Raw genomic sequence first — 27,052 nt, 5'->3', positions numbered from 1 at the left:
AATAGTGGTATAGAAAATGTGTGAGTAATGATCGGTTTTTTTGGTTGGCAGGCTCCATGCTTGTGCAGTGTTTGCTCCAAGTGCGGTAAGCCTTGGGCGAGGTATGGTTTTCTGTGTTTAATTCCTAATGACGGTATTGATGTCCCTATAAATCTTTTGTTTCCGCATGACATCCTTTGGGTGTTTGGTGGACCATGTTGTTGGGTCTGTCCTCCAACCTCAACGGCGAAAACTAAGCGTTGTTGGTCAGGTGTACGGTCTCTAGTTGTGCCCCAGGATGCCGAATGTTGAGGGCGAATGGGCGTTTATTCGTCGCAAACCCAATTAAGCGTTTTACGCTAAGCACGAACGACGTCCGTGTACAAGTTGACTCTCTCCATTAAAAGAAAGGGCTCGTGCATGCCGGTATCGAACAAAGAGTGCTACCTGGTTGATCCTACCAGTAGTCATATGCTTGTCTCAGAGATTAAGCCATGCATGTGTAAGTATAAACTAATTTAGACTGTGAAATTGCGAATGGCTCATTAAATCAGTAATTACTACTCGGATAACCGAAGTAAATCCTAATAACATCAAATATGAAAATAAAAAATAAAAATAAAAATGCAGCAGAAAGAGAGGCTTGAGGATGCAGAAGCATCAGTGAAGATTAAAGACAAGCTTTCTCAACAAATTAGAGACAAGATAGCCGCCTGTAATGCACACAAACTTTGCAACTATGGCAATGAAGTACAGCAATAATCGATAATTGAGTCTCAAAAACAAGAAATGCTGATAAGCTAATTATTCAGGTGATTTCTACTTTACAAAGATGACAAACAAGTAACAGGGTAATCATTTATGGCCAGTAGTGTCTCAATTTGTACAATAAGTATATACACTTCAACAAATGTTGGAGGAAAAACAAAAAAAAAAAACAAAACAAAACTATGGTAAATAAATGGATTAACTGCACTCACACAATTTGTCGATACTCAATTTATCCCAATCCTAATCACGAATGGCAAAATTCCACCAAAGAGCTTCCCGTGGGAACGTCATCTTGCGGTGAATGGCTACTTCCAATTGCCTCAGAGCTCTGAAAGAATGAACAAATAGCATATGCTGTTTTTGCCACTGCATCACTCTTTCTGCTCTATAAGAAGTTGCTAGAGAAGAGAAAAATCCCAACACACTGCTCCTCCCATAGCTCAATCAGAATTTGAATCATAAAAATCACTAGGACATGGTGTCATCACTTCAGATTCCAGTACTTGAACTACTCTATGCATGGTTGGTCGATCTTCAGGAGATGAAGAGACACATTGCATAGCCATTGACAACAGAGCGTCAAGGCTTTCCTGCTGCACCCCTTCACAATGTTGATCAACTATCTCTCTTTGTCTATCCTCCGTCACTAGAAAATTCAACTGCAATGAAAGTTGTGTATGAGTGTGCTATTATAAATGTGGACTCTTAATAAGGGAAGCATATTGCATATATGTGCAAACCTTTTTAGATTTTTAAAAAAGAAAGGATGCACATAACATAAAATTTATGAAGTTGTTGGGAATGTTTAATAAATCATGAACTGGACCAGAAACATAGTGGAGAATCATAATATCGACAATTGTCTCATAGAAGGTTTGAAATAGCCACAGTTTTTAATCACACAGGTATATGCCCAACAGCCAAAGTACGAAAAAAAAATATCAGAAGACGTTAGAACATGAGCATCTAAAAGTCATTCCATACCCAACCAACGATATTTAGACCCTTTTCAATGAAAGAGGCATCTGTAGGACGCTTTCCACTCAAGACCTCCAGAACCAGAACACCAAAGCTATAAACATCAGTCTTCTCAGTAGCCCTCCCACTTTGCATATACTCTGTAGGACAAAGTGAAAATTCTGTTAATTAAAAGACCATAGCAAATAAGTTTGCTGCCAGTAAAATTAAAACACAATTTTTATAGTCATTATTACTTTGCATGATACAGAGCCACAAAAATAAAAACTATTTTCCAAGGCATACACTCAATTCAGTTCCACACAAAGTCATCACTAAACTCTAGGTATAAACCAGGCTCCTCATATGAAGCAAGAAAATGCAATATCTAGGGGGTCATTTGGCCATCAAATCCATGAAAGGAAGAGACTTAAATTCTTGATGATGCAAATAAAAACAAACTCCAGTGCTGCCCACCACTCCAACAGCCTTAGGCTCCTTATTCATTTTACACTCTTAACCTGAGCTGGATGTGCTGATTCATTATCAAATATCAATAGTTACAAGCATGCAAAAAAAAAAAAAATGGATATCAAATTTATAGTCCATTATGTTATGACTACATGAAGCATCATTATACATACTTCCTCTGTTTATTTTTTTAGTTGCATCACTTTGTAAATTGCGGACTCCTAAGTAATTTTTGGAGATGAGAGAGAGAGTAAAAAAAATGGACCCATCTGATAGGAGAGAGATAAAGAGTTTATTAACTAAAATGGAAAGTGATGCAACTAATTTGAAAATTCCATTTTGAGAAAGTGATGTAACTAAAAAGAAAAGGAGGAATTACTATAATTGATCAGTCAACTAATTAACGAAAGAAAAATGAAAGGAAGTGAGTGAAGGATACATTTTCCCTTATTTAGATATGACAAGAAACGGAGGTATCCATTATCCTTCCCCTATGAATAAATCAAATATTTCCATTGTTCGAAAGATTTAGACAGAAAGTGAAAGGTCACTCTTTCCCTCCCCTCACCTCCCTCTCTTTCCTCTTTTTTACTTCCTCTTCCTCTCTCTTTACTATTGTTATCCAAACATAGTGGAAGTCTCAATTTGTAACGAACAGTCGAATACCACAAAAATGTTCTGTATTAACTATAGTATTGGGCCTTACCACTGACATGCCCCACCTCCCCTATCCAAAATCAACTAATCTTGCCCTGCCCCTCCATTGAGAACCTCAACCCCACCCCAGCTGAATCCCCAACGACCCTCAAGCTAAGACATTCCAATCCTACCACCATCATTGAATTTAAGAGTCTCCAGTTCTCCACCACTGCTTCAGCCTAATATACTTGAAAGAGAAGGGGGGACTGGACAGATCATTGAAGGAAAGATGGAGGGTAGGAGTGAAAGGGGAGGGAAGAGAGGAGAGGTGTGGAGAGTCCAAGAGAGTTGTAAAAAAATTTCTAGAAACAGGAATTGGATGCATGTTCCTCTGGCTCTTGAGTAAACCTTGCCACAATTCAGCAGAACTGTTGACCAAAATCTTAAATGCAAAGGACACTTGGGCATGATCCTTCTAGAATAATAGGTGGATCACTAAAAACCGGTTTAACTTCCATACCATAGAGAGTTTATAGTATTGTTTACTAGTTAACATTAAGAATAACACCAGATTGGAAAGCTTCCATATCATAATAAGTGGAATTGAGATACATACAGCTTAGTATAAATCACGATGTACATGGGTTAGGGAAACAACACAGTCTAATACATATTTAGTCTATACCTAGTAGGCTAGTACAGAAAGTAACTGTGAAAGACCCACACAAAAAGCATCTTCAGAAACAGAATTCCTTAGTATAGTGCAAAAAGAAAAATATAGGATACTGGAAGATATATAATACTGATGATTTTACAAAATATATGTGCCAGAAACAATAGTGATAAATATAAGTCTAATTAGATGTGATATCACAGCAAGCCTTCACATGAACATTTCAGCATCAGAAAATTTTCATCAAATATGGTGGACAGTTGGACACTGGCAGCATAAAATGATAAAACCTTGTAAAAAAGGATATGCAGATAATTTATTCATGAAATTTAGGTTGAGCTAGTGTCTCAGGATTACCCACCAGGAGCAAGATAACCAAATGTTCCAGCAACAATTGTTGTGATGTGGGACTCCTCATCCTCCAACAACTTAGCCAGTCCAAAATCAGAGACACGGGCCTCAAAATTTGCATCAAGCAATATGTTGCTTGACTTAATATCCCGATGAATTATGCGCGGGGAGCAATCATGGTGCAGGTAGGCCAGCCCTTTTGCTGCCCCCAGAATTACATTCAGGCGCACATCCCAGTCCAGCAGCTCAGATTTTTCTGTAAATCCATCATCACCATATCATGTAATACAAATCTGCCAAATCATAGATAGGAACACATAATAAAAGCACTATATGTATAGATATCTTACCATGAAGTGCTTCATCCAAACTTCCTCCAGGTAAATAATCATAGATCAACAATTTTGATAAGGGTGAATTGCAATATCCTCTAAGATTTACAAGATATCGGTGTTTGATGCTCCCAAGAATTTCAAGTTCCCTTTCAAAGAATCGGTCAAAACCATCATTCAACTTTACGATTCTCTTCAATGCAAAGACATTACCATCATCCATAGCCAGTTTGTACACGGTCCCAAAGCCACCACAGCCAATTATGTGTTCCTCGTTTAAGTTCTCCAACTTCTTAATAATGTCTTTTGAAGAATATGGAAGGTCTCCATGAAACATCACAATTGATGCACCTGAAGCAACAAAAAGCATGAATTTTATGCACTCAGAATATTTTCAGTGCAAATCAAATATGATAAATCTCAACAAGGATGCATAAAATTTGAAGATAGCCCACAACAGAACAGCACCTCCACTAACATCCATTGCTAGACCTTTAGCATCATTTTTACCAAGCTTCTTATACAAAAAGCATCCCCAGAAACACATTAAAGCCACCAAAAGTAAGGCTCCAACAGTTGCTGATGCGCTAATAAGTAGTCGGCCCGAATACGGCTTCTTGCCATCACCTTGACCTACATGATATGATTGAAAATGAACATACTCACAAGGGATGAAAAAAATAGAAGAATAAAAATAAGCTAAAACCAAACAAATGTGACCTGCCCATGACAATTGTGGCTTTGATTTTAACAGGAGGTGAACCAAGATATGCCTTTTAAATGCATGAATTCTAACACTACAAATAAAATAAATGCTCACATTTGCACATTCAAGATTACCTGGAGAACTACCTGGAATTCCTCCCGTCCCTCCGTTCTTGCAAGCCACATCAATTTGCTTACCGCAGAGGCCACGATTTCCTACAAAACTGGATGAGCGAAAATATTACACACAGAAATTGAAAAAAAAGGAAATATTATCTGTAGCTGAGAACTGCATCATCAGAAACAAATTTCCTTAAAAATAAACACACACAAAAAGTAGAACAGTTGGATGCATCAGATCGATGTGAAACATCAAGAAGCCTAAATACTGCAGTCCTGAAGTTACAGACTCCCAATAACAGGATACTTGCAAGGTTGAATCATGCACTAAGTTGTTTAAAACAGGAGGGAAGGAGGGGCAAGAAGAGCATTAATGTCTTAGTCTCTTAGGCAAGATGTAGAGTACAGTTAACATGACAACAAGAGCAAAGCTCAGCAAGCAATGCATGATAACTTATAAACCTAAGTGGACAAAAATAGACATAAAACATAGCCATCTGAAAAGAAATCAGGAACATCAAAGAATCTCAAATAGGAATTAAACAACAGCATACTTACGAGTCTTGAGCAAACTTGGCAAGTACACCATCTGACGGTATGGGTCCAACCAGGAAGTTCGTAGACAAATTGCTATGAAACATTAGGACATCAGCTCAATATTGATTTGATACAATTACATGAGCACCTATCTTGAAATTGTTTAGATACTTACAAAGCAGTGAGTTTGTTTAGTTGTCCAAGTGAAGGAGGAATTGATCCACTGAGTGAATTGCTTGATATATCACTGTGAACACAAATAATAATCACTTATTATCAATAGTTTAAGAAGATGCATCATCTATTAAGTGTTGGAAAATTCACGAGACAGAAAGCCAAGGCTCTACGAAATCAATTACAAAAGCTCGACAAAAGAAGAAATGTAAACAAGGGAAAATTGATTGTATGCGTACAAATATTAGGTACAACCTATATAAAAGTTTTGAATATAGCATTTAGGTGATGGCACATCAGATAAAAAGACAATAGCTTCCTAAAAGTTTCATTTCCTTGGTCACACTCACATACCATCACACGTCACAATCCAATTAGTTACGATCCCAAAATACATGTATATATACACAATAAAAACCCAGTGCGAGCTCTCACTGAGGTGCAGATCAACAACCAATTCGCCAAATGATCTTAGAGTTGGTCACAATTATGACAAAAACATGAAAGAACTAAGCTTCTTCCACTATAGAAAGCAGCTGATGGTGTACAGCTTCAAGAAAGAACAAAAATCCAGGAAACAAACATTAGAATATAGTTGAAAATTACTTACAGAGATTGAAGCCCGGTAAGATTCCCCAGCTCGCTGGGAATCTGTTCACTTAAATAGTTGCCTTGCAGGTATCTGTGAATTTGAAGAGAGAAGTATTACCTAACAGCAGTATCCCAAATATACTAAAAATAATAGAACAAAAATAACTTAGCAGCCAAATCCTCAACATTGTCATTTCCCAACAAAATACTTCAGCATCGAGTTCATACAATCCCAACATAACTAATGAGTATACTCTCACCTCTTGACGTCTTCTGAATACTGTTACTCATGACAATTATATGAAGAAGCATATGTTTGAACTCCTTTTACTGGACAAATTCAATGAATCACTCGACAGCGATGGCGGAATGGCTTAGAGATCAATGACTTGAAAACAGGAATGTTACCCAGAGTATACTAGAAGTCGTTAATATCAGAAATTTGTATTTATCAGTATATAACACCATCTAGTTTCAATATCTTGGCTCATTTGAATGTAATTGAAAACATCAGGCATTAAATTCTCTATAGAAAAATAATCATAGATCAACAAACTTCCTCTAAGATTTGTATGTATAGATACACTCCGGTTGAACAGTGTCAAAAAATTTCCTATCTAGTTGCATCCTTACAATAATAATTCTACTCCCTTAATAGCATGTAAATGGACATTTGTCGATAAATAGAACTGCTCCACAAAAGCACAAGATCCTACTTGTTTGCTTATTACAGAATTTTTTGGACAAGAACTCGAGAAATATAAACCTATCATGTATCCTTGATTATACCGGCTTACACTAGGACACTAGTGAGCAGCCTCAACACTGCTGCCCATCCAATTTGACACAGAATCTTTATCTAGATGCCATACAGAGGAAAAAAAGGTAGCCGCCCAAATACAACAAATTATGAGTAACAAAATAAATAGCTCTGTGACTTACAGTGCTTGCAGCCCTGTACAATTTCCCAGTTCTGAAGGAATTTTTCCATAAAAATTGTTGTTACTAAGTTCCCTGGAAAACAGGCAAATGATGGAAATTAATTTTTGTTAATTACTAATATCTAAGACAAATGTATATGATAAGACAATATATCTGCCATAATTCATAAAAGTTTACAAAATAACATTTTTAAAAGACAAATCATCAACCAACATCCTAGCAGGGCTAGCACTATTCAATTATCTGAGTATCACATCATGACATTCAACAAAACCCGATTCCTCTTTGTTTTTGCATCAAACACCCTCTACGCACTGTCCTCAAAATTAACATCCCAACAAGCATACATGTTCAAGAAACTTTCTCCCAGGCAATTCATTGAACACCTTATGTGCATCTTCAATTGATTTACATTTCCCATAAAAATTATCCAATCTCAAACCCATTTACATCATCTTTAATCTCAATTATCAACCCATGAAACCCTACCCCCAAACAAAACAAAATTATAAAAATCTCAATTCCTCGGTATCTTAACACCCACGTTACTCGCTCTTTTTTTAAACAAATTAAACTTAAGTATTTTAATACTTCATTTCTTCCGGAATTGCATACTGAAACTGAACTTTCATCTAGTTTTCTAGATTCGGGGAGGAAAAAAAAACTTTAGAACTCAAGCACCCACCAAAAGAAAAGGGAGGGGAAAAATAACATGTTACCTATGAATTGCTTATAAGAGTGAGTTTATTATGGAGATTCCCGTTGTAATTTGCAACAGAAATCCTTCAATTAGAGTTGAAATTTGAAGGCTGATAGGAATTGATCAATTATTTTGAGGATTGACAATGACATTTGAGGAGAATTGAAAAGAGAGGAAAAACAAAGTAAATAAGGAGGGAAATTGGGTGTGAAAAACAGTGATAAATCTTCATTTAAGTCATGTGGCTTGCACAAGGGAGGGTTAACGCCTGAAAAGTTTTGGTCAACAACTAGAATCTGGATAAGGTGCCATCATACAACAAAAAGTATAATATAAGGTAGCTTACAGCATTATTAATATTAAGTAGTATTTCACAAAAACTGGTTTTTTTAAGGTAGTTTCTCCCAAATTTTCCTAATAAGATATTCAAATAAAGGTGTATACATATATGTAGTGCTAAACAAAAGCAAAAGAATGAAAAGAATATTTGTGGATGACCAAGAGAGAAACATAAGGCTTTGGTTTTATTGCTGTTGTACATAAAGTCATAAATTCATCAATACATGCGAGTGTGTGCGTCTAATTAGGTACATACATGAACAAATGCACATAAAATGATCCCAAATAAAATTATTCAGGACAAAAGCTAAACTAGAAAAAGAATGAAGCCAACAATGAAAGTCACGAGAGTTGCTTACAAGATCTCCAATTGGTCAAGCTTCCCAATATCAGGAGGTATTTGTCCACTCAACTTGTGGTGTGAAAGATTCCTACAAATAAAGGCATGAAAACAAACATCACTCATAGCCACCAAAACCCACAATAAAGAAAATAGACAATGTTACAAGAGGTGGATATAAATTGAACATGTTACAAGCACAAACATGTAAAGCAAACAATTATATGAATTTGATGCAAATTTTGAGCCCTAATTGTAGTACACTAAGACACTAAGTCACCAGTACACGTCATAAATATAAGCCCGTGAATCTTAACTCCTTTATTATCACAAAGCAACTAATATGATTTCAAGAAGTGATTGAAATTAACAATCCAAAGTCTAGCCCTTAATGCAAGAGAGGAGTAGGAAAAAAGCTCCTCACAGAAATGGGTGAATATTTCAAAGGAAAAAAGCCCCAAATTTCTGATGCCAAATTGAAGATTATATCCAAAACAATTACTTCCTTCATTGCTTTATAATTGCACTATTTGAGTATCATACTTACCAAAACACAAGTTGAACCATAGATAAGTTTAATTATATATTCATAAAAAGTTGATATTGAAAGTAAAAAAAATCAAGACAAATTAAAAAAAATCCCACATGACTACACTTTTTTCTTGCCTAAAAATCACAAAAAATGGTTGAATTTGTGAATAGTTTAAAATTTAAAATGGTCAATATTCAAATAGTGGAGGCACAATTTTTCTCTATCAGCAAAGATTAAACAGGTATAAACACAGGAAACAAGGCAACAAATTGAGTCGTATGAAAGTAATGCTCCATCCATTTTTTTATCTCAAACAACTAGGAGTCCTAACCTCTAACAAGCCACATGCAATACTCTTAAATGTTATGAATTTATCACCAAAATAAAACAAAGTATCAAAACTTACAATTGTATAACCCGCCTGGATTTCTCATTGCATGTCACTCCTTTCCACCTACATGGATCAGGATCTTCAGGTCTCCACTTTTGAAGAATACCATCTGAGTTGGGAACTGATGTTCTAAAATTCACAAGGGCCTCACCTGCATGTATACAAACAGAACAACATGATTTTAGTAATAAAAAAAATATGAGCAAGGAAACCCTTGGGTTCTCTAGGCAATATAAAACTTTCCAGTCAACAGACACAGATATACAACATGCAATCCAAGATAAAGAAGTGGCAGGTAATACATGAACGATTATGGCAGCTACGACAAAAAGTGACAAATTTCAAACGCCAAGATGCTAATGATGGACTCTATATCATCACAGACTAACAGCACATACTGAACAACAGATTTATGATTCTTCAACATATGTCAAGAAGTGTATTATGCAGGAAAGAGGAAACACCATAATAATCCATTACAAAGTGATTTGTATATGGAGCAAACATGTGGCTCATCTACAAGTTCCTAAATCCCTTAATATTATTTCTTTAAGAGGAGAGGGGGGGGGGGGGGGGGAGATGGACTTGACACCTCCTTTTTATATAGGTTTCTGCCTCTTAACGAGTTTGTTTTGTTCATTTCAAATTTCCCCGTTAAATACTTCCAACAGCACAACTTTAGAAAAATAGGACCTAGGATGAAAGGTTTAGATCAGCTTGAACCTATTTCAATCATCAATAAAAATAATAATTCAGTAAAAAAAAAAAAAAAAAAAAAAAATCTGTTTTAATAACCTAATATCACAAAAAAAAAAAAAGTCAATAAAAATTACATTAATAACATCCACCTGATGTGAATCATTTATAATGTTGAGGTTATACATACCCTGTATAAGGGGGGGCATGTCCTGACAGGAGGCAAATAATGGGTGATAACATTTAAGACAAACATTTTAACATTATTTATAATATATCTCATACGAAAAAGAGATCGGCAGAGGCTCAGTGTAAAGTTCATGTCCTAGATTCCTTACAAAAGGCAAATAAACTTCTGCAGGACTCAGTTAGTGGTAAGAGAACAAGAAATGGACAATAAAGAAACAAAACCAACCGTCAGGACTGAGAGCTCTGCTACCAGCGACCAGAATGCATATCACTACAGCAAATACATTGTACATGTGACCGAGTCTCAACTGAACAATTTCCATGGCGGAGAAAGCAAAGCATGATAAGAACACAGTATATCATCTGATATACCCAATTATAGTGTCTCTCCCTGCTCCGCATATCGTCATTACAAGTTTTATCTATCAAATAACTGCAAAGAATAATAGTGAAGATCAGCATTACAATAACGAGTACATGTACCCAACAACCATGTTTAAGATCATTGATGTCAGATAGCATAAAGCATAAGATATCAAGTCAAAACTATCACTCCCAAAGCATGCAAAAGGAGAGTAAAAGCACCAATATTTTTAAGAAAAAACATAGAATATACAGTACAAGTTAATATAATGAGAGCTTAGAGAGGCAAATTCAAGGTAAGCAATGACATTGAATAGAGTGGCAAATGACAGCTCTAAAATCACATGATCAAAAACTAACAGACTTTAAATCAGGAAATATACACTTGACCCACTCAAAGCAGCCACCTTAATTAGCCAAAAATCACAACATTGTCAAAATCTTTCTCATTATAACCTCGACCTCAAAATGGCAAAGACCACATTAGCTCGCAAGTCAAATAGCAGGGGGCAATCTCATTCGTCTGGGAAATAAAAATAAAAAATAAATAAATAAAATGAATAGCAGGGGGTAATTTAATTTCGGAAAGATAGCTTCAACACAAGGCATAAAATTTCAAACTGCAATTAATATTGTAGCAACCACTTAAACACGAATCAGAAAGATTAGGATGCCTCCAACTGCATTAATATTGTAGCAACCACTTAACAATAATCAGAAAGATTAGGTAGCTCTAAATTGATCAAGTAGAAGACTCAGAGCGATCCAACTCTAACCCGATAAACCGCCTCAAAATCCCATCAAAACCCCTGATTGCACTTCAGCATACCAATGCTGCAATGCAGCTTAATTCTTCAAATATAACTCGCAGAATAGCACTCAAGCTCCACAACCATTTACAGTAACCAAAATTCAGTAAACAGCTAACTTTCTTCACTAAATTCCACCTACCAATTCAACATAAACCCTAAAACCCCTAAAAGTACTTAAATTAAACTAAATTCACTATTCTCAGTAAATTCTACACTACTGACTAAAAATCAAGAACAATCACATCAAAATAAAAAAAAGGTTAAACCCTAAAAAACAAGAAAAATCATCAATTGAACAAAAAACCGAAATCGATAACCAAATTAAACTCAAAATTAAGCAATTGATTGACAAAACATCCAGTAATTACCTCTTAAATGATCGAAATCTGAGATGCAATTTCCTTCACTGAAAATGCATCTCAGATACGAAAAAAAATCGGTGGAAAAAAATACAACTTCCAGAAGTTTCTCCTATAATCTGCAGCTAAGAAGAAGACCTAAATTTCAGCGAATTCGAGGAGAGAGAAAGTCGACGATAATGATGATAATGGCGAAGAGAGAGAAAGAGTTGAGAGAGTGTAAAGTGAGAAGAGAGAGAAAGTGAGTGAGGAAGATGCTCTATGAACTGGGACGAGCCAATGAGAGGAGAGAGAGTTGGCACGTGCAAGGAGGATGTTCCGCACGTGCAACCGACGTCGTTTAAGTACAATGATTTGTAGCAAGTAGAGTGGATTACTGTATTATTATTGAGTACAAGTACTAATGCTCCGTACTTCGTATTAATCAACCCTTGGAAATGTCTATAATGTCCTTTGACTTTTTATTCAAAGTTGTATATATGACGGCGGTTGGTAGGGGCGGGCGATGGGGGTGGTGAACTAGTGACGGCGGTGGCATCATTATGACGAGGAGCGTGGCGGTAAGGAGGAGCAAAGGTGAGCCTTGACTTAAGGTTTATATATACATTTTTAATTATTTCTTTTATCCTTCATTTTCTTTTTAAATAACTATTAAGTTGTGAATTTCTGATTCATCAATTTTCAATACCAATTTTATGATTATTTTAGATTTTAGTTACTACCAATCCAAACAAAGTTAGGCTACCAATTGTTTTTAGTACGGAGTACTAATTTAACCATTGATATACATCTTACGAGTCTTTGTCATATATTTTCCATGTACCAACTTTATCTTGTTACTTTACTATATGTAATACACCTTACGAATACAAAGTCGTATTGGCAATATTGCCGATATATGTCCCTAAACACTTAAACAAAACATTACAAAACTTTACAACAGCCACTTATTTTGTTTTTGCTTATGTATTTTATACTCATATTACATAATATAACACCTCTACCTAGACTTTACCAACCAATTACTAACATTTTTGTCGATATAAAATACTCAAATGAAGTATTTACTTAAACATGTACTCCGAAAAAATTATCGTGCATGACACGAGACAAATTAAAGGTGGGATATAAAAGTCATCCTTCAACTACATAATAACTCCCCCTTATTTAAGTGGAAGCTTGGTGGGGTTGTCTGGTGGCGAAGGCCGAAGGTGCAGATCAGAGAAGAGGCACAAACGCTGACCACAAAGATCGAAACTTGAAACCAACGCAACCCTTTCTTGGTGTTCCCCAATTCAAGAAATGACAAGAGGAAAGCAAAAGATCGAAGCTCAGAAAAAGAATGCTGAGAAAAATTCTAAGTCCAAGGGTTCCCAGATTGAAGCTCGTGCTGTTGGCCTCAAAGTTGTCTGTCCCATCTGCAAGGTTCGTTTCATTCTCAGGGTATCTGACTTTCATTGAAAAGTTTCAATCTTTGCAATTTGATCTTTTATGAATGTTTTTTTCTATCTGGGTTGTCTGAATTTTGTGTCAATTTTGGAGTTTGTATGACTTTCTGGGTATTTGAATTGTTCTTTTATTGCTGGAATCAATGTGAATCTGATTTTAATTAGTCACTTAGTGTGTAATAGTTGGTCAATTTTGCATAATTTATTTGCAAAGAAAAGCAATTGTCATCTTTTGTTGATAGTATTGTACTCTTTTGCTAGTAATATAGTGAACAATAGGTCTCATCTTTTTCCGGACATCATGAAATATTATAAGTGATAGTTTTTGATTGAATTATGTTGGTACTCAAAGGATTAATTGTGAAGGTTCGTGTACCGTGGCTGTTTTTGTGGGATGTAAAAGTTATGTTTGGTTTCATAAGAAAGTACATGGGATGTATGGTAGAAGGCTAGTTGAGGCGGTGAGAGTGAGATGGTGATGCTTGCATGTCAATTCATATTTCAACCTCATAAATTAGAACCAGTAGGTTTATGAGTCTATTTGTAAGACTGTAACAAAGAAAAAATAAACAGTTTTACCAAAAAGTGTCCTGTAAACGACGGCGATTTATGGGGTAATGTTTGGACTTTAAAAAAGGGTAGATCCTATTCAGTAATCAAGTTTTGATTTCCTATTCTTTTTTGTTTTTTCAAAAAGTGCCAGTGGTTCAAATGAGGGGTAAGGGTTTAGGAATGCAAGTATAAAACGATACAGATGAACATCTATTATACGTGTCTGCAATAGATAATATCAATTAGCTGGTGATGATGGGATAGCCTCTCTTTTCCTATTTTATAACCTATACGCTAAAAGTTGGTATAAGTATACTAATTGTGTACTAGTGACATGAGGTACCAAATTAATCCTTTGTTTTTTTACTACTTGTTTTACTTCACAAACTGATATATTAGATAGTTCTAGTTATTGCCTGTGGCAATCACTTTTTTCTTGTTCTTTCGCCATGTGAACATGAAAGGTAGTAGAAAATTTGTGATGGGGTGTTGGATCCTTGTATTTTTGTTCAGAGAATTGATATTACCCATGCCAATGTCATTTGATAGCAAGACTATGCAAGCCCTTAGAGGAGCTCATGAATTGTATTTCATTGTCTTGCACAAGTTAGTAGAATCCCTAGCCTCTTGAGATGGAGCTTACAAATTGGTTGAAAGAAGCTTTCTGAGGTTGAAAATGTTTTGGAATGCACTGTTCTATAATTATACTGCATTGAAGGGTGGATGCCACTGTTTAGTTAAATGAGTTGCATCACTTAGTACTCCCAGCTACAGACTCCTTTGTTGCATTGCTCTATATGCCAAGGGAAATCACGTCATTATGAACGGTGTAGGCCACTATAGTTAAATTGAGCATTAGATTACCGAGGTAATTCTGTTATACATGAAGGAAATATCACACCAAAAACACTGCATTATGAATGGTGGATGCCACATGCCAGTATGCCACAGTGTATGTGAACCAATGAACTGCATCACATAGTGCTCTTCACATCTATAACCTCCTCTGGTGCACTCCAGCAACCTTGGTCTGTTGTTTGCCCCAAATTTAGTGCAGCCTCCTTTTTTTTATGTAACGTTGTGGATGTTTGTTTGAGTTTATCATAAACTTTTTTTCTTACCATCGCCTCTGTTGAATCGTGATATAAACTTATGTAAACAAGAAGTGTGCATGTCTTAACAGTGGCAACTGTTAGGCTATTCCTCACACACTAGATGAATTGCCATGATTGTATTTTTATCACCCTGATCCTGGCTTCTGGTCTTGCACATCATAATGTAAACAGGGTCTGTGGGACCTGAGTGAGACTGAGGGTAGGTACTATTTTTTCTTGATTTGCATATTGCTGGTGGTTAGTTAATTAATATCTTATTAGTAGAGATGTGAAAAATATGTGGCCACTTTCCTCGTGTTGCTCTGCTGCAAGGACTATGACTGTTTATGAGGTGCTCTATTTTTTGTGTTGCTTGAATGACGGAATCAACTTGCTCATAGTTTTAAGAGAGACACAAATCTCTAATATCGTGATTTGTGGTAAACTGGCAATATAGACAGATGAACATTGTTTTCTTTGATCCTTTGCTTAAGAGGTGTATAAAGTATATAATGACTATTTGAATGGTTAAACTGAAAAAAATCCCTAGTGCTTCACAAGTTTGTGTTCGTGTGATCTCTTTACTGCTCTTGATCCCCCCTTGTTCAATTTTAGCTAAAGGAGCAATGGGTTTGGAGACCCTCTGGTAGCTCTTTGCAAATGTCTCTTTTTGCCTCTTGTTTTTCCTAGTACCTTTATCTGCTGTTTTGTTCCAACTCCTTAACTGTCAATCCATCCTTCTTTTGGTATTTTGCATGATCGATCCATGGTTACCTCTTTTTTTTCTTTTCTCTCTCTTTTGCTTCTCATGTGGAGTAGGTATTATTAGCTATGCTCGTTGGCTTTATCAATCAATTTGATCTTGTGAGTACGTAATCGATGAACCTTTTGGTTTATTTTCTACTGATCTAAATGTTTTGATTTGTATGTTTTCCCTCGTTCTTAACTATTTGTTGTTTACCAAGTAAAAGTAGCTGATGCTCTAGTTTACCATTCCCATGTTATTCAGTTTATATAACCATGATTATAAACTCTTCAACTCCTTAAATGTGTGTGTGTGTGTTTGATTCTGGCTTTTGCAGGCACTGCTAGCAAATGAAAAACAGCTTGTTGACCACTATGGCTCGAAACATCCCAAGGAAAAGCCACCAAGCAACTCAAGTTGACACAACAGCATAAACCAGTTTTTAAGGTGTAGAAAATCCTCCATAATACTGGTTATTTGTCTAAATTGTACCCGAATATATAAACTTCGAACTATATACAATTGCTTTGTGGTTGTTGTTTCCTGTTTAAAATAATTCAGGGACCTAGCTTCAAACCAATTTCCTTAGAAAATTATGCAACTAGATCATATCAGTATATTTTGTGCATGTTGCTCAGAAAGGAATTGCATATTTGCATTTATGTTTGATCAGTCTTCCTACAAAAGCAGAATTAGTGGCTAATCGCCTTGACCAAGAGGCAAGAGGTGTTGTGCGCGACTAATTTCGAAAATGATTCCTCCTAAAATTCTTAAGAAGCAAATTTTCATGAGCAAAGTTACAAATCTGTTGAGATTTTTAAACATTGAGGGTCTATCAATTACTATACTATTTTGACATAAAATTGTAGGAATAATTGTCAAAAATTACACCTTGACATTTTGAATAACGTTGAGGTATTGGCCTTAAACTAGTTAAGGGGGTGTTCCGCAGTATCTTTTAAGTAGTTTTTAGTGGTTTGACTTATTTTAATCAGTATTAAAAAATATGAGTGTTTGGCAATGTAGTGGTTGGAGTAGAGGTTAGTGGTTGGAGTAGCTTTTGGAAATTTTCTTCTATATTTTTAGAATTTTACAACTAAAGCTAGTTAACAATTAATTTACCATAAAAGACATAGTGTTATTAAAATCCAATTTGAATGAGATTTATTACTACTGAAGCCAAATACCATGAGGAAATACAAGTTAATCTACGTGATAATAAACATATTTTGTTTATCACGGGGACAATAGTGTAATATTTGCGCTGAAAATGAGTAAAACCGCTCTTCTTAAGGTAGCGGTTTTGCTCAAAATTTCTCTTTGAAGCAAGGAGCGGTTTAGCGATTTTACTCCGTGATAAACTAAATTTATTTATCACTGAGATTAATTGGGGTAGACTCAAATACCATCGAAAGAGTCATAAAAAATATAGAATTCTAGAATTACAAAATCTTTTCGAAAATTTATCAGTTTCCATTGAAAGAGTCGTAGAAAATATACTCCCTCCGTTTCAAGTTACTTGCAACAATTACCAAAGTCGTTTCACATTACTTGCAACAAGTTTTTTTTTTTCCTTTTATAGTACTGTAAGCTTTTTAGGGTGATTTTACACATATGTCCTTACTTTTGGTTTTAAACACCTTAATTAAACTTTTGATTTTATCTCATTAACTTAAACTCTACATTAATTAAATTAATCATTTCTACCAAAATCATTCCCCTCCCAATTTAATTCAACTGCCAACCACTACCACTACCATCACCACCACTACCACCACCACCACCATACCCAAAATTTCTATCTCTTTCTTCACCGATCTACCCTCAATTCGACCACAACACCTCGCCGGAAGTCATGACGCTGTCGGCCGTCCTCTCACTTGTGGGTTTGGGTTCGAAATCTGGGTTATGGGTTCGAAATCTGGGTACGTGGGTGGTGGTGGGTTGCGGGTTTTGGTGTTTGAAATTTGAATTAGTGGGTTTTGGGGTTCGGAATTTGGGTTCGTGCGTGGGTGGTGATGGGTTATTGATTCGGGGGTGGATTCTGGGTGGTTTCGTGGGTGGTTTTGTGGTGGATTCGTGGGTGGATTCGGGGGTGGTTTCGTGGGTGTTTTGTGGTGGTTTCGTGGTGGACTGGTGGTGGTGCTAGGTGTTGGTGCTAGCTTTAGGTGGTGGTGGTGCTAGGTGTTGGTTTTGGGTTGGATTAGTACTTAAGTGTATCCCTAATTTTTCAATAATAAAGCTTATGATCTTTTGCCTAGGAATCTGCAACTCCCTCCTTTGCTGCGAATAACTTGAAACGGAGATAGTAGAATTTTAAAATTACAAAATCATTTTAAAAATTTATCAGTTTCAACTCCTTTTCATATATTACCCTCAAGCCAATTATTATCCATATAAGAGTCCTAAAAAAGGCTAGAATCCTAGAAATACAAAATTCCTTCCTCTCTCATCTCATAACCTCAACAAATATTCTCAATTTCGCCAAGCCTCCTCTTCCTCCTTGACCTTACTCTTCAATTATAGCCGTGAACCCTAATCAATTCCTCCCCTCTTTCAAACAATCATCACACATGTTGTTAATTATCAATCGAGGTTTTGTTTGATTTTCGTATGAAATTCTTATAATTTTTTTTTTTTTTTAATCCTAGTTCCCCAGTTCATCGAATTTTCAAATTAGGGTTTTGCACAAAATTATAATGTTCATAATCTCCTTGTTTAATCAGCTACCTTGGGTTACGGCTTCTTCAATCATCCTTGTTAACAATCTTCGTGTTCTTGGTCCTGGTTTGAATCCTTTTGCTCCTTACAACATGGCTAATTACTTAGCTCTCTCTCGCTAATTTCAATTTCTTTGCGTTTTTTCTCCCACTTTCAATTTAAGTAATCTGAAAGAAGTTTGATTTTGATTTGGGTAGTGTTTTGTCTGAAAAATCATGTAAATTAGTGATTTTTTTCATCTGGGTTTATTGATTTTTCAATCTTTGAAAGGGAGATTCTGAGTTTTAGAAGACAAGGGTTGTTTAGTGTTTCATAAGTTGGTGATTGATTTCGGAGGAAAAGGGTTTTGTGCTATTGAGGGAAATAGTCATCATGCTGATTACTCCTCAAGCTGAGCAGTTGGGGATTTCCCGGCGAAGATTGTTGAGGAAGCGGTCGCATAGGTCGAGTTTTGATACCGATGATAGAGGTTGGACTCCGCTTCACATTGCTGCTCGGAAGGGCGACCTTAAGGAGGTATAACTTGTCTTTCTTGATTGTATAGTTTTAACACTTTTTTGCTCTTGGTTGTTGAAAATTGTTGTAGTGATCCATATATGTGCGTCTTGTTTCTTTCGGGCAGTGTTCTATGAAGTTTGGGTGTTGATTGACTTGATTCTATATTTAGATTTTCTTGGTTAAGATGGGTGTTAGCTTTGTGGAAGCTCATTGCTGTAGTATTATCTGCAAACCAAGTGGAGCCTTTTTGGTGTGATATGTGTTTCAGATTTCTTGGAGGGTTCTTTACTACGGTAAGATCACCCCCTTCGTCAATACAATTACTTGTCATTAAAGATTCAGAAGGTCATAACATGTCTAAATCTGCCCCAATTTCAATTGGCAGTCCAACATGGTTCCTATAACTGCTGGCTCGTGAGGCTGTGACCAACTTAAGCCCCTTAGAGTGATTGAGTAGGTGTCAGAAGTAGATCAAATTGTAATTATGGGTTTGTATGAATGTGATAGAGATGATGAGGTGCTGGATAGAGGGACTGTGTCACTCCGTTGAACAGTTGAACACTATTGCTTGAAGGAGGCTTCTTGTTTCCACTCTGTTTTTCCTCTAGACCATAGATTATGTAGACTCTTCTTAGTCCTGTCAAAAAAAAATGAAACAGATAGATTGGCTCTATTGGCCTTACAAGCAGCAGATCAAGAAGTGTTTTATAGTTGATAGATTTTTGGGCTGTCGTTTAAGTTTCTAGACATTGTTTCATCATCTATGTTAGCTAAATTTTAGTATTACAATTCCCTTCTTCTGTGAAATTTTTTATTTACTTATGGAATATAAATATATAATGAAGTATAAGATCTAGGGCTGCTCTCTTTAGTCTCTTGTGATGAAATTTGTCTGTATTATACAAAAGATTTTTAGATTGAATATTATCTTTATGATGTGATTAGCAAGAATAGTCACATAAAGATGTGGCCTTAGCGCAATGATATTATCAAAAATTGTTTTAACACTAATGTTATTGATATGGAAGTGCTTAGTTTTGACCTGAAAGAAGGAACTGGTAAAAGCTAAATTATTTATGAAAGTGAGAAATCTTTTTAGGTTTAGCGAGCTTGGATCTTTTGGGTTTGAGTGGACTAATAAATCTGTGGTTGGGAAAGAGTATGCTTTGAGTTGCTGAAGTAATGTGGACAAATCTTTTTAGGTTTAGCGAGCTTGGATCTTTTGGCTGTTGTTTTTAGTAACAAAGTAAGATTAGGATTTATTCTCCTTTGTTATTTTAGGGTATTTCCTTGATTTAGGTATTAATAGGAATTAGAGTATTATTTGCCATGTGGTAACCATATCTCTAATCTTATTGAGTTGTTTTCCTTGGCATCATTATTCTTTGGGTTATCTACAAGTCTGCACACAGCGGGCTAGATTATATTCTAACCTATGCACCATTTTCACATGGTTGAAAAAAATTTGGTTTTGAGAAAGTGTAGGTGTGTATGACATAAGAGAGTTTATAGGATAGTTTTTTATCTCTGTGAACAGCACTAATTGATTATAACAAATAAAATAAAAAAGAGAAAGAGAGAGAGAGAGAGGAGGAAAAGGAATAGGCAAGTGGGCATTGACCGTGTAAAAAAATGGATTTTACCGAACTTAAGTTCTTTTCTGTTAATCAATACTTGTTTATTTAACCTTATTATTGTTGCTAAAGTGAACTTCATTTTGATTTTTTAAGCTGGAAAGGACCAGCCTGAGCTTAATTTAGACCCTGATGGCCCTAGCCCCTAGGATTATACGGAGTAATTCTTATAATTGTATATCCCACAACAACAATAGGATAAACTAGTATGTTAAACTGTTAAAGTAGTCCATATGAATCGTTCCATGCCCAATATGTTCTGTCCTGGAATGCTGCGTAAGTTGCTCCAGCTTTGATGTGATTGCTGTGATTTGCTACTTGTTTTTCCTTAAGTTTATCCTTTGACTAACTATAATCTAGCCTTGAGTTTAGTATCTTTTGAACTGACATGGAAGGGATACCAATTTCAACTTTGTCTAGGATTGGATTATTCTGTGAGATAAAGAGCTCTTCTGGCTTCACTTTTTCAGGATTTAGGAAATAAGTGCTTGCTTTTATGATTTTCTGTGCTAGAATTGGAGCTGATTTGATAATTGAGGACAAGATTTGCTTGCTTATAGTTGGGCAATGTGTCAGACCTTGGAGCTCTTTTGGAAAGTAATACTTCCTCCGTTTCTATTTAGTTGACGCGTTTGATTTAGGCACATATATTAAGGAGAGGAGAGAGAGTGACAGAGAATGAAAAAGCTAGTGGGGTAGCTTGTAAATGCAAAGTAAAAAATTTACCCCAAAAGGAAACGTGTCAACTAAAATAAAACTTCCTAAAAAGGAATACGTGTCAATTAAAAAAAACGGAGGTAGTACTAAATAAGAATTCACATGGCTTGAAAAAGTAGGAATCTATTTCCAAGGTGCCTAGGAATATTCAAGGTATGAGATGAGATGGTTTCCAAGGTGCCTAGTTTACTACGTAGAATTGGTGTTACTCATATGTTAATGTAACCTACAGACTTTAGCTTGTGTGCCACTTGGTGCTACTCACAAACTTAGAGTTGGTATTTCACATATAATTGGTGTGGCAGTAGGTTCATGATTCCTGAACCTCTCTAACTAAGTGAAGCTGTCATTTATGAACGTCAAGTCGTCAACCATCTTTTAAAAAAAATAAAAAATAAAAAATAACTAAATTCTATTCTACACTTTTTTTTCATTGGACTGCACTCTTGTTATTATGCAGTGTTTTATGCTGCTTTTGTTTTCTAGTAGAAGATAATTGTTTCTTTATAGTAGTATATTACCTATGCATAGTTGAATTGCATTTTCCCCATGGAATTTAAACTTGATATTGAAGTTTTAAAACGTGGGCCTACATTCAGGTTAAACGAATGCTTAATGAGGGAATGGATGCAAATGTGGCTGCTTGGGGCGCCAAAATGCAAGGTGTCACGCCTCTTCACCTTGCTGCTGAAGGAGGCCATCTCAAAGTCATGGATGTGTTGCTTGAGCGGGGTGCTAATATTGAAGCCAGGACCAAGGGTCCTTGTCGTTGTAAGTAATTATGTATTTTGCTTTATGGCCTTTTGCCATGCTTAATTTATCCGCTTTCATTTCTTTTAAATTCCCTGCTGGGAGATATTTTTCTTTTTCTTTACTTGAGGTCTGATTATGGTTTTTTGGGCATTTCAGGGACACCGCTCCACTTAGCAGCTAAAGAAAGGAATAGGGAAGCAGTCAGATTTCTGGTTGAGAATGGGGCCTTCTTGCCACCTGATATTAATGACAGCCGATTTAACCCACCATTACACTATTGCCCTGGCCTTGAATGGGCTTATGATGAGCTAAAGCGTTTGCAGGACAGTTCGTCTTCTGGTGAGATATCATACTGTTCTGATAACTGAAGCTGCCTTGCCTTCAGGCACACATTTCACTCTCAACATCTATATTTAGCTTTTTAGCCACCTTGATCGATTGTCTATTATTTAGTTGTTGATGTTTATGATACAGTTACTATGCTCTGGTATGTGGTATGTAATGACTGACTGCTAAGCTCGACATTTGATTTTGTTATATGATGATGTAGCTTTTGGGGTTGCGTCATAACTCATAAGTAGTATATCAGGTAATATGGAATTGTCATCGTTGAATGATTTATGAAATAAAAGTAGACTTGGTTTACATTACTCTTCTCCAATGATTTAAATCTCTAGAATAGGGGGAAATATCAAGTCAGCAGAGTTTTTGCCGCTATAGATGATGGAAAGCCCTCCTGATGTAGGCTATCTTGTAATCCTGGATACACCAAGTAATCAATAGATAAGCTCCTTTTTTTATCATCAAAATATGATGTTGGCAAAATTAGCTAAACAATAAATTGTTCACTGTGCATCTTTTTGTATCTAATAACCAAAGATCAGTTCTTTATTATGGATGTTTAGATCTTTTGTAACCTTGATTAACCGACATCAATTGGACATGATTACATAGTTTGGTTGAAGAACAAAGCAAATTAAACTATTCAAGCATAAATTTGTCAACATAATGCTATGCAAGTACATCACTATCATTTGGACATTTGGTATCTTTGATACATAGATTGATGCTCTTGTGTAATTGGTTTTGGTCGCTCACCAACCACGCACAAATAAGGATTATCTAGTGAAAAATGTTTGCATCTCACAATCAAGAGGTTATGCGATCAAATTTTAATAATGAGCTGTAAGAGATCATTCTTGCTAACCTATACCGAGTTGATTAAACTTCCTCTATATTTTTATGTTCTTACACAAATGTATATGAGGTTCACTGTCTTTGGATGTGAAGTGTGAACGAGTCCATTTTAATTTTGTTTCCTCCTCAAAAAATCAATTAATTTTCATACGAGGGAAACATTGTATAACACCTATAAATATACAAAATCTTTGGTTTGAAAAGTATAAAATCCACCTTAAAAATGCTTCTTTTGTTTTTATTATTCGTTGAATTGATTTACTACTTTTCCCTACCAAAAAAAAAAAAAAAAATCAGCTGAGGTAGCAAATTGTAAAGTTGTGAACTACTGTAATCCATTTTTCTTTGACATTTTGATTGACAATACGACAATACTTAAATCTGTGGACAATTTTTACATGAACTAAAAAGTTTTCATTTGACTTTGTCATCAAATCTTTCATACAGTATTTCTTTCCATAACATACAAAATCTTTCTCATACTTTCATTAAAAATCCAAGATTTTCTTACAACCAAAAAATTAAATAAATAGAATACATCTTTTAAGATCTTTAATTTGATATAAACTACCACTATTTTTTGTATGGTGTAGGACGTTAAAGAAAGTTCAAACTTGATTAGGTCCTACTCATTCTTGGCAAAACATGAACCGCACCAACATTGAACCCTTGTGGTGGCTCAACCACCCACATTTGCGGCGGCGATGCCACCACATCCACCACAACTATCTCACTCCCACCTTTACAAACTACGCAAAGCCGCCCGCCTCGAGCCGCCATCTGCTGCGCCCCTCGCAGCCTATCACTCTCTACTACATCCACCCACCCATCTGTCTCCTCCTTGTACTTCCTCACAACCCCTTTGGATTCATCCACCACGTAGATCATTTCTTCGTCCATTGCGGCCACTGGGCCCCGCCACCCGCCTAACATACCTTCCTTCATGTAACCCCATAGGTCTTTTTCTGCGCTGTAGACAGCTCCCTGCTTGGCAGTGTCACCTTTGACGTTGACCATGCAGAGGCGACCGCGCCAACCAACAGCATCGGTCGCCTCCCGGGAGAACCGCCCGTCCCGGAGAGAGCTGGCCTTCTCCCACTTGTCACGGCCCCTGGATAAGTCCCACCGCTCCACGGATCGGGCGGTATCCGTGGAGAAATGAGGACCGACCCCACTCGCCATATAAAGGGACGTACCAAGTGCCCCAGTAGCACACCATCTGCGGGGCACTGGTACAGGCGGACCATACCGCCAGTCCCTCGAGATGGGGTCAAACACCAGGGGCCGTGACAAGGCGGGAGCAAGGTGCTCTGTAGTCCCCGCGACCACAGCCAGTCTGTTACCAACCGTAACAGACTGAACTGGAAGGTCGCGGGAGATGAAAGGCGGGTGCCGAAGGAGAAGAGACAAAGGTGGTGGGGCTGGGAGAGGCTCCCATTTAAAACAAATGGGATCAAAAGCAAAGAAAGAAATAGGAGTAAGAAATTGTTGTGGGTTTGAAGGAGAAGAATTGATGGTAATATTGGGGATCAAAAGACTGTAAAGAGAGTAAAAAGGAGGGTAAAGAGGGGAATAGATGAAACTACGCCATGAATGGGAAATTGTATAAAGTAATGAAGGTGGGATTTTATAGAGGATTAATTGTGCAATATGATCTGGAAGACCAGGTATAAGTTGTTCATTTTTTGTGGAATCATTGTGTTGTTGGTGGTGGTTGCGGTGGTGATCACGGCGGTTGTTGCGGTGGTGGTGGTGGTGGGGACTATCATGGTAGGAGAGTTTTGGGGTTTTTTTGGACATAGATTTTTTAGTATTTTTTGGGGGTAGGAGGGAAGGGTGTGTTTAAAAAGAAAGAAATGAATATGTGTGGTAGAGAAAGGGAGGTGGGAAAGGATAATAGTGGAGGACTTGGGCTTAAATTGATAGGAGCTTGCCCTTCTTTTTGGGGTGTTTTTATATTTATTTATTTCAAAAAAAAAAAAAAAAAAGTTTTTATGCAAAAAATGAGTTTTTACCTTTCTTTTTGAGATTTAAACAACCTTGTTATTGGAGGACATGTTCTCTTCAACTTATTTTAGGACTTATTACTTATTCTTAATATATTCAGATCATATTAGGCCAGACCAGAAACCTTAGACCAGATCAAAACTTTTAATCATCATTTACTTAGTGCTAAATATCGTTAATTACGTATTGCAAAAAAATTATGAAAATTACATATTTGAAGAGTTCATGATGAGACGAATCTAACAAGATCCATTTTGATAATGTTTTTCTTTATAGATTAGTATTGAAATGCGGTTAAAATTTAGTCAAATTATTAATTAGATAAGATAATAATAATTCAGATCCGACCTTATGAAAATCAGGTTTTAGGTGAAGAGAACAAATCCTAATTTATGAATCCCAACTTTTGTTGGTTTTTTTTTTTTTTTTTTTTTTTTGACAAACATGATTTTGTCTTAGAACACAAGGTGGATAAAGGAAGTAGATAGAGGAATGTAGCGTGCTACTTTAAATTAAATTTGGGGTTAGTAAGTTAGGCAACCTTTATGTTATCATCATGCACGTGCTACTAGAAAGTGGAAAGTATACGACTGGCATCTTTTTTAAGTTTGCAGGAATTATGCTGCCTTCTGCCAACTTTTTTGGATGGAGAATTGGCTCTTTTTGTAGGCCTTTTTGCTACAATTTTTTTTATTCTTTTTTCAAAAATAAAAAAATAAATTTTTTATTGGTGCTAGTATTCAATATTTCGGTTTTTTTTTTTTTTTTATTTTTTTTTTTTATTTTTTTATTTTTTTAAAGTGTTTCAATTTGATCGGTGTATAGTGTTAAGCATGGACTTTGAACATATACTATTTTAAAGATTAAAATTATAACATGTGGTGTATTGTTAATTTTATCTTAATTTTTTTTTTAATTATTATATATAATTATGTTTATTTGGACATTTTCATAATCAAATATGTACATTGAAGAACATGAATATCAAATGTAACAAATAAAAAGAAACAAAGAGAATACTTATTAATTAAATGTCATCATGTAAGTTTTAGTAAATTAATTTTAATCAATATTATAAAGAAATTTCTTTATTTATTTATTTATTTAGGAGAAACACAAAGTCAATATTTTAAGTCAAATCGAGTTCTTTAACTACTTTGCTTTGAATTTTATTACTATATTAATCAAAGGATGAAAATTTGAATTCTCGTAATTCCTTTATACATATTTGTATATTGAACATGAGAAATAGACCTCGATATTTCTTTTCTTTTAAAAAATAAAATAAAATAAAATATTTGCACAAACCTAAACCTGGCCTTGATGACTTTGATATTTGATACTCCGTATATTATTTATTGACATACTATGTTTATAAAGAAAACTTTAATCAACTAATGTTATAAGTTGAAACATTAAAAAGAAAAATAAATTACACACTAACATACAAGTGCTTTCCATTATTATTACTAGATGTAAGCCCGTGCGATGCACGGTTTTTAAATATTTCATTTTGTATATTTTTTTTGTAATTTCTTAATACTTTTTGTTTTTATTTTCTATTATATTATTTTAACATTAATTTACGGTAAAATATTTTGTTAAGTTTTAAATTATTCCTATTCAAATTTTACGTATATAAAACTTGAATTTATAAATTGAAATAAATACTATCTCGTTCATCGGATAGTTAGATAAAATCATTAAATCAAAATATATTTTT

The 27,052-nt window shown here is 35.6% G+C and overlaps 3 protein-coding genes and 1 long non-coding RNA gene across 5 annotated transcripts; 2 read left to right on the top strand and 2 right to left on the bottom strand.

Moving 5' to 3' along the window:
- Positions 1-717: 717 nt before the first annotated feature.
- LOC145594647 (LRR receptor-like serine/threonine-protein kinase FEI 2) lies at positions 718-12,212 on the bottom strand. Of its 2 annotated transcripts, none has more exons than XM_081650980.1 (14): positions 11,973-12,212; positions 10,656-10,862; positions 9,560-9,695; positions 8,641-8,712; positions 7,243-7,314; positions 6,320-6,391; positions 5,711-5,782; positions 5,557-5,628; positions 5,014-5,102; positions 4,642-4,806; positions 4,192-4,524; positions 3,852-4,097; positions 1,735-1,868; positions 718-1,409 (listed from the first exon to the last, which is right to left on the bottom strand). In XM_081650980.1, exons 2-14 carry the CDS (start codon positions 10,750-10,752, stop codon positions 1,191-1,193), a joined length of 1,779 nt encoding a protein of 592 aa, XP_081507106.1. In that variant the 5' UTR covers positions 10,753-10,862; positions 11,973-12,212; the 3' UTR covers positions 718-1,190. The 2 variants fall into 2 exon arrangements, with proteins under 2 accessions (XP_081507106.1, XP_081507114.1); XM_081650988.1 differs by having other exon boundaries at positions 5,026-5,102.
- Positions 12,213-13,065: 853 nt separating this feature from the next.
- On the top strand, positions 13,066-16,347 carry LOC145581276 (uncharacterized). Its single transcript, XR_014099616.1, has 2 exons — positions 13,066-13,388; positions 16,140-16,347. It is a non-coding gene; the product is annotated as an uncharacterized LOC145581276 (long non-coding RNA).
- Positions 16,348-18,225: 1,878 nt separating this feature from the next.
- On the top strand, positions 18,226-22,770 carry LOC145594639 (phytochrome-interacting ankyrin-repeat protein 2-like). The gene is made up of 3 exons (XM_081650969.1): positions 18,226-19,039; positions 21,972-22,143; positions 22,282-22,770. Exons 1-3 carry the CDS (start codon positions 18,896-18,898, stop codon positions 22,491-22,493), a joined length of 528 nt encoding a protein of 175 aa, XP_081507095.1. The 5' UTR covers positions 18,226-18,895; the 3' UTR covers positions 22,494-22,770.
- Positions 22,771-23,783: 1,013 nt separating this feature from the next.
- Positions 23,784-25,219, bottom strand: LOC145581272 (F-box/kelch-repeat protein SKIP25-like). The gene has a single exon (XM_081638307.1). It carries the CDS (start codon positions 25,120-25,122, stop codon positions 23,941-23,943), a length of 1,182 nt encoding a protein of 393 aa, XP_081494433.1. The 5' UTR covers positions 25,123-25,219; the 3' UTR covers positions 23,784-23,940.
- Positions 25,220-27,052: the final 1,833 nt, after the last annotated feature.

Source organism: Chenopodium album, chromosome 2 (assembly GCF_948465745.1).
Source record: "Chenopodium album chromosome 2, dcCheAlbu1.1, whole genome shotgun sequence".
In the NCBI taxonomy this organism is placed as follows: Eukaryota; Viridiplantae; Streptophyta; class Magnoliopsida; order Caryophyllales; family Amaranthaceae; genus Chenopodium; species Chenopodium album.
This window is presented reverse-complemented; position numbering and strand designations above follow the sequence as displayed.

Coding starts and splice junctions, on each gene's coding strand:
- LOC145594647 (XM_081650980.1), bottom strand. CDS start 10,752: ATGGAAATTGTTCAGTTGAGACTCGGTCACATGTACAATGTATTTGCT. Junction 5,783..6,319: donor CTTACCGGGCTTCAATCTCT/GTAAGTAATTTT, acceptor TTGTGTTCACAG/TGATATATCAAGCAATTCAC. Junction 5,629..5,710: donor CTAAACAAACTCACTGCTTT/GTAAGTATCTAA, acceptor AATGTTTCATAG/CAATTTGTCTACGAACTTCC.
- LOC145581272 (XM_081638307.1), bottom strand. CDS start 25,122: ATGTCCAAAAAAACCCCAAAACTCTCCTACCATGATAGTCCCCACCAC.
- LOC145594639 (XM_081650969.1), top strand. CDS start 18,896: ATGCTGATTACTCCTCAAGCTGAGCAGTTGGGGATTTCCCGGCGAAGA. Junction 19,040..21,971: donor GGAAGGGCGACCTTAAGGAG/GTATAACTTGTC, acceptor GCCTACATTCAG/GTTAAACGAATGCTTAATGA. Junction 22,144..22,281: donor GACCAAGGGTCCTTGTCGTT/GTAAGTAATTAT, acceptor TGGGCATTTCAG/GGACACCGCTCCACTTAGCA.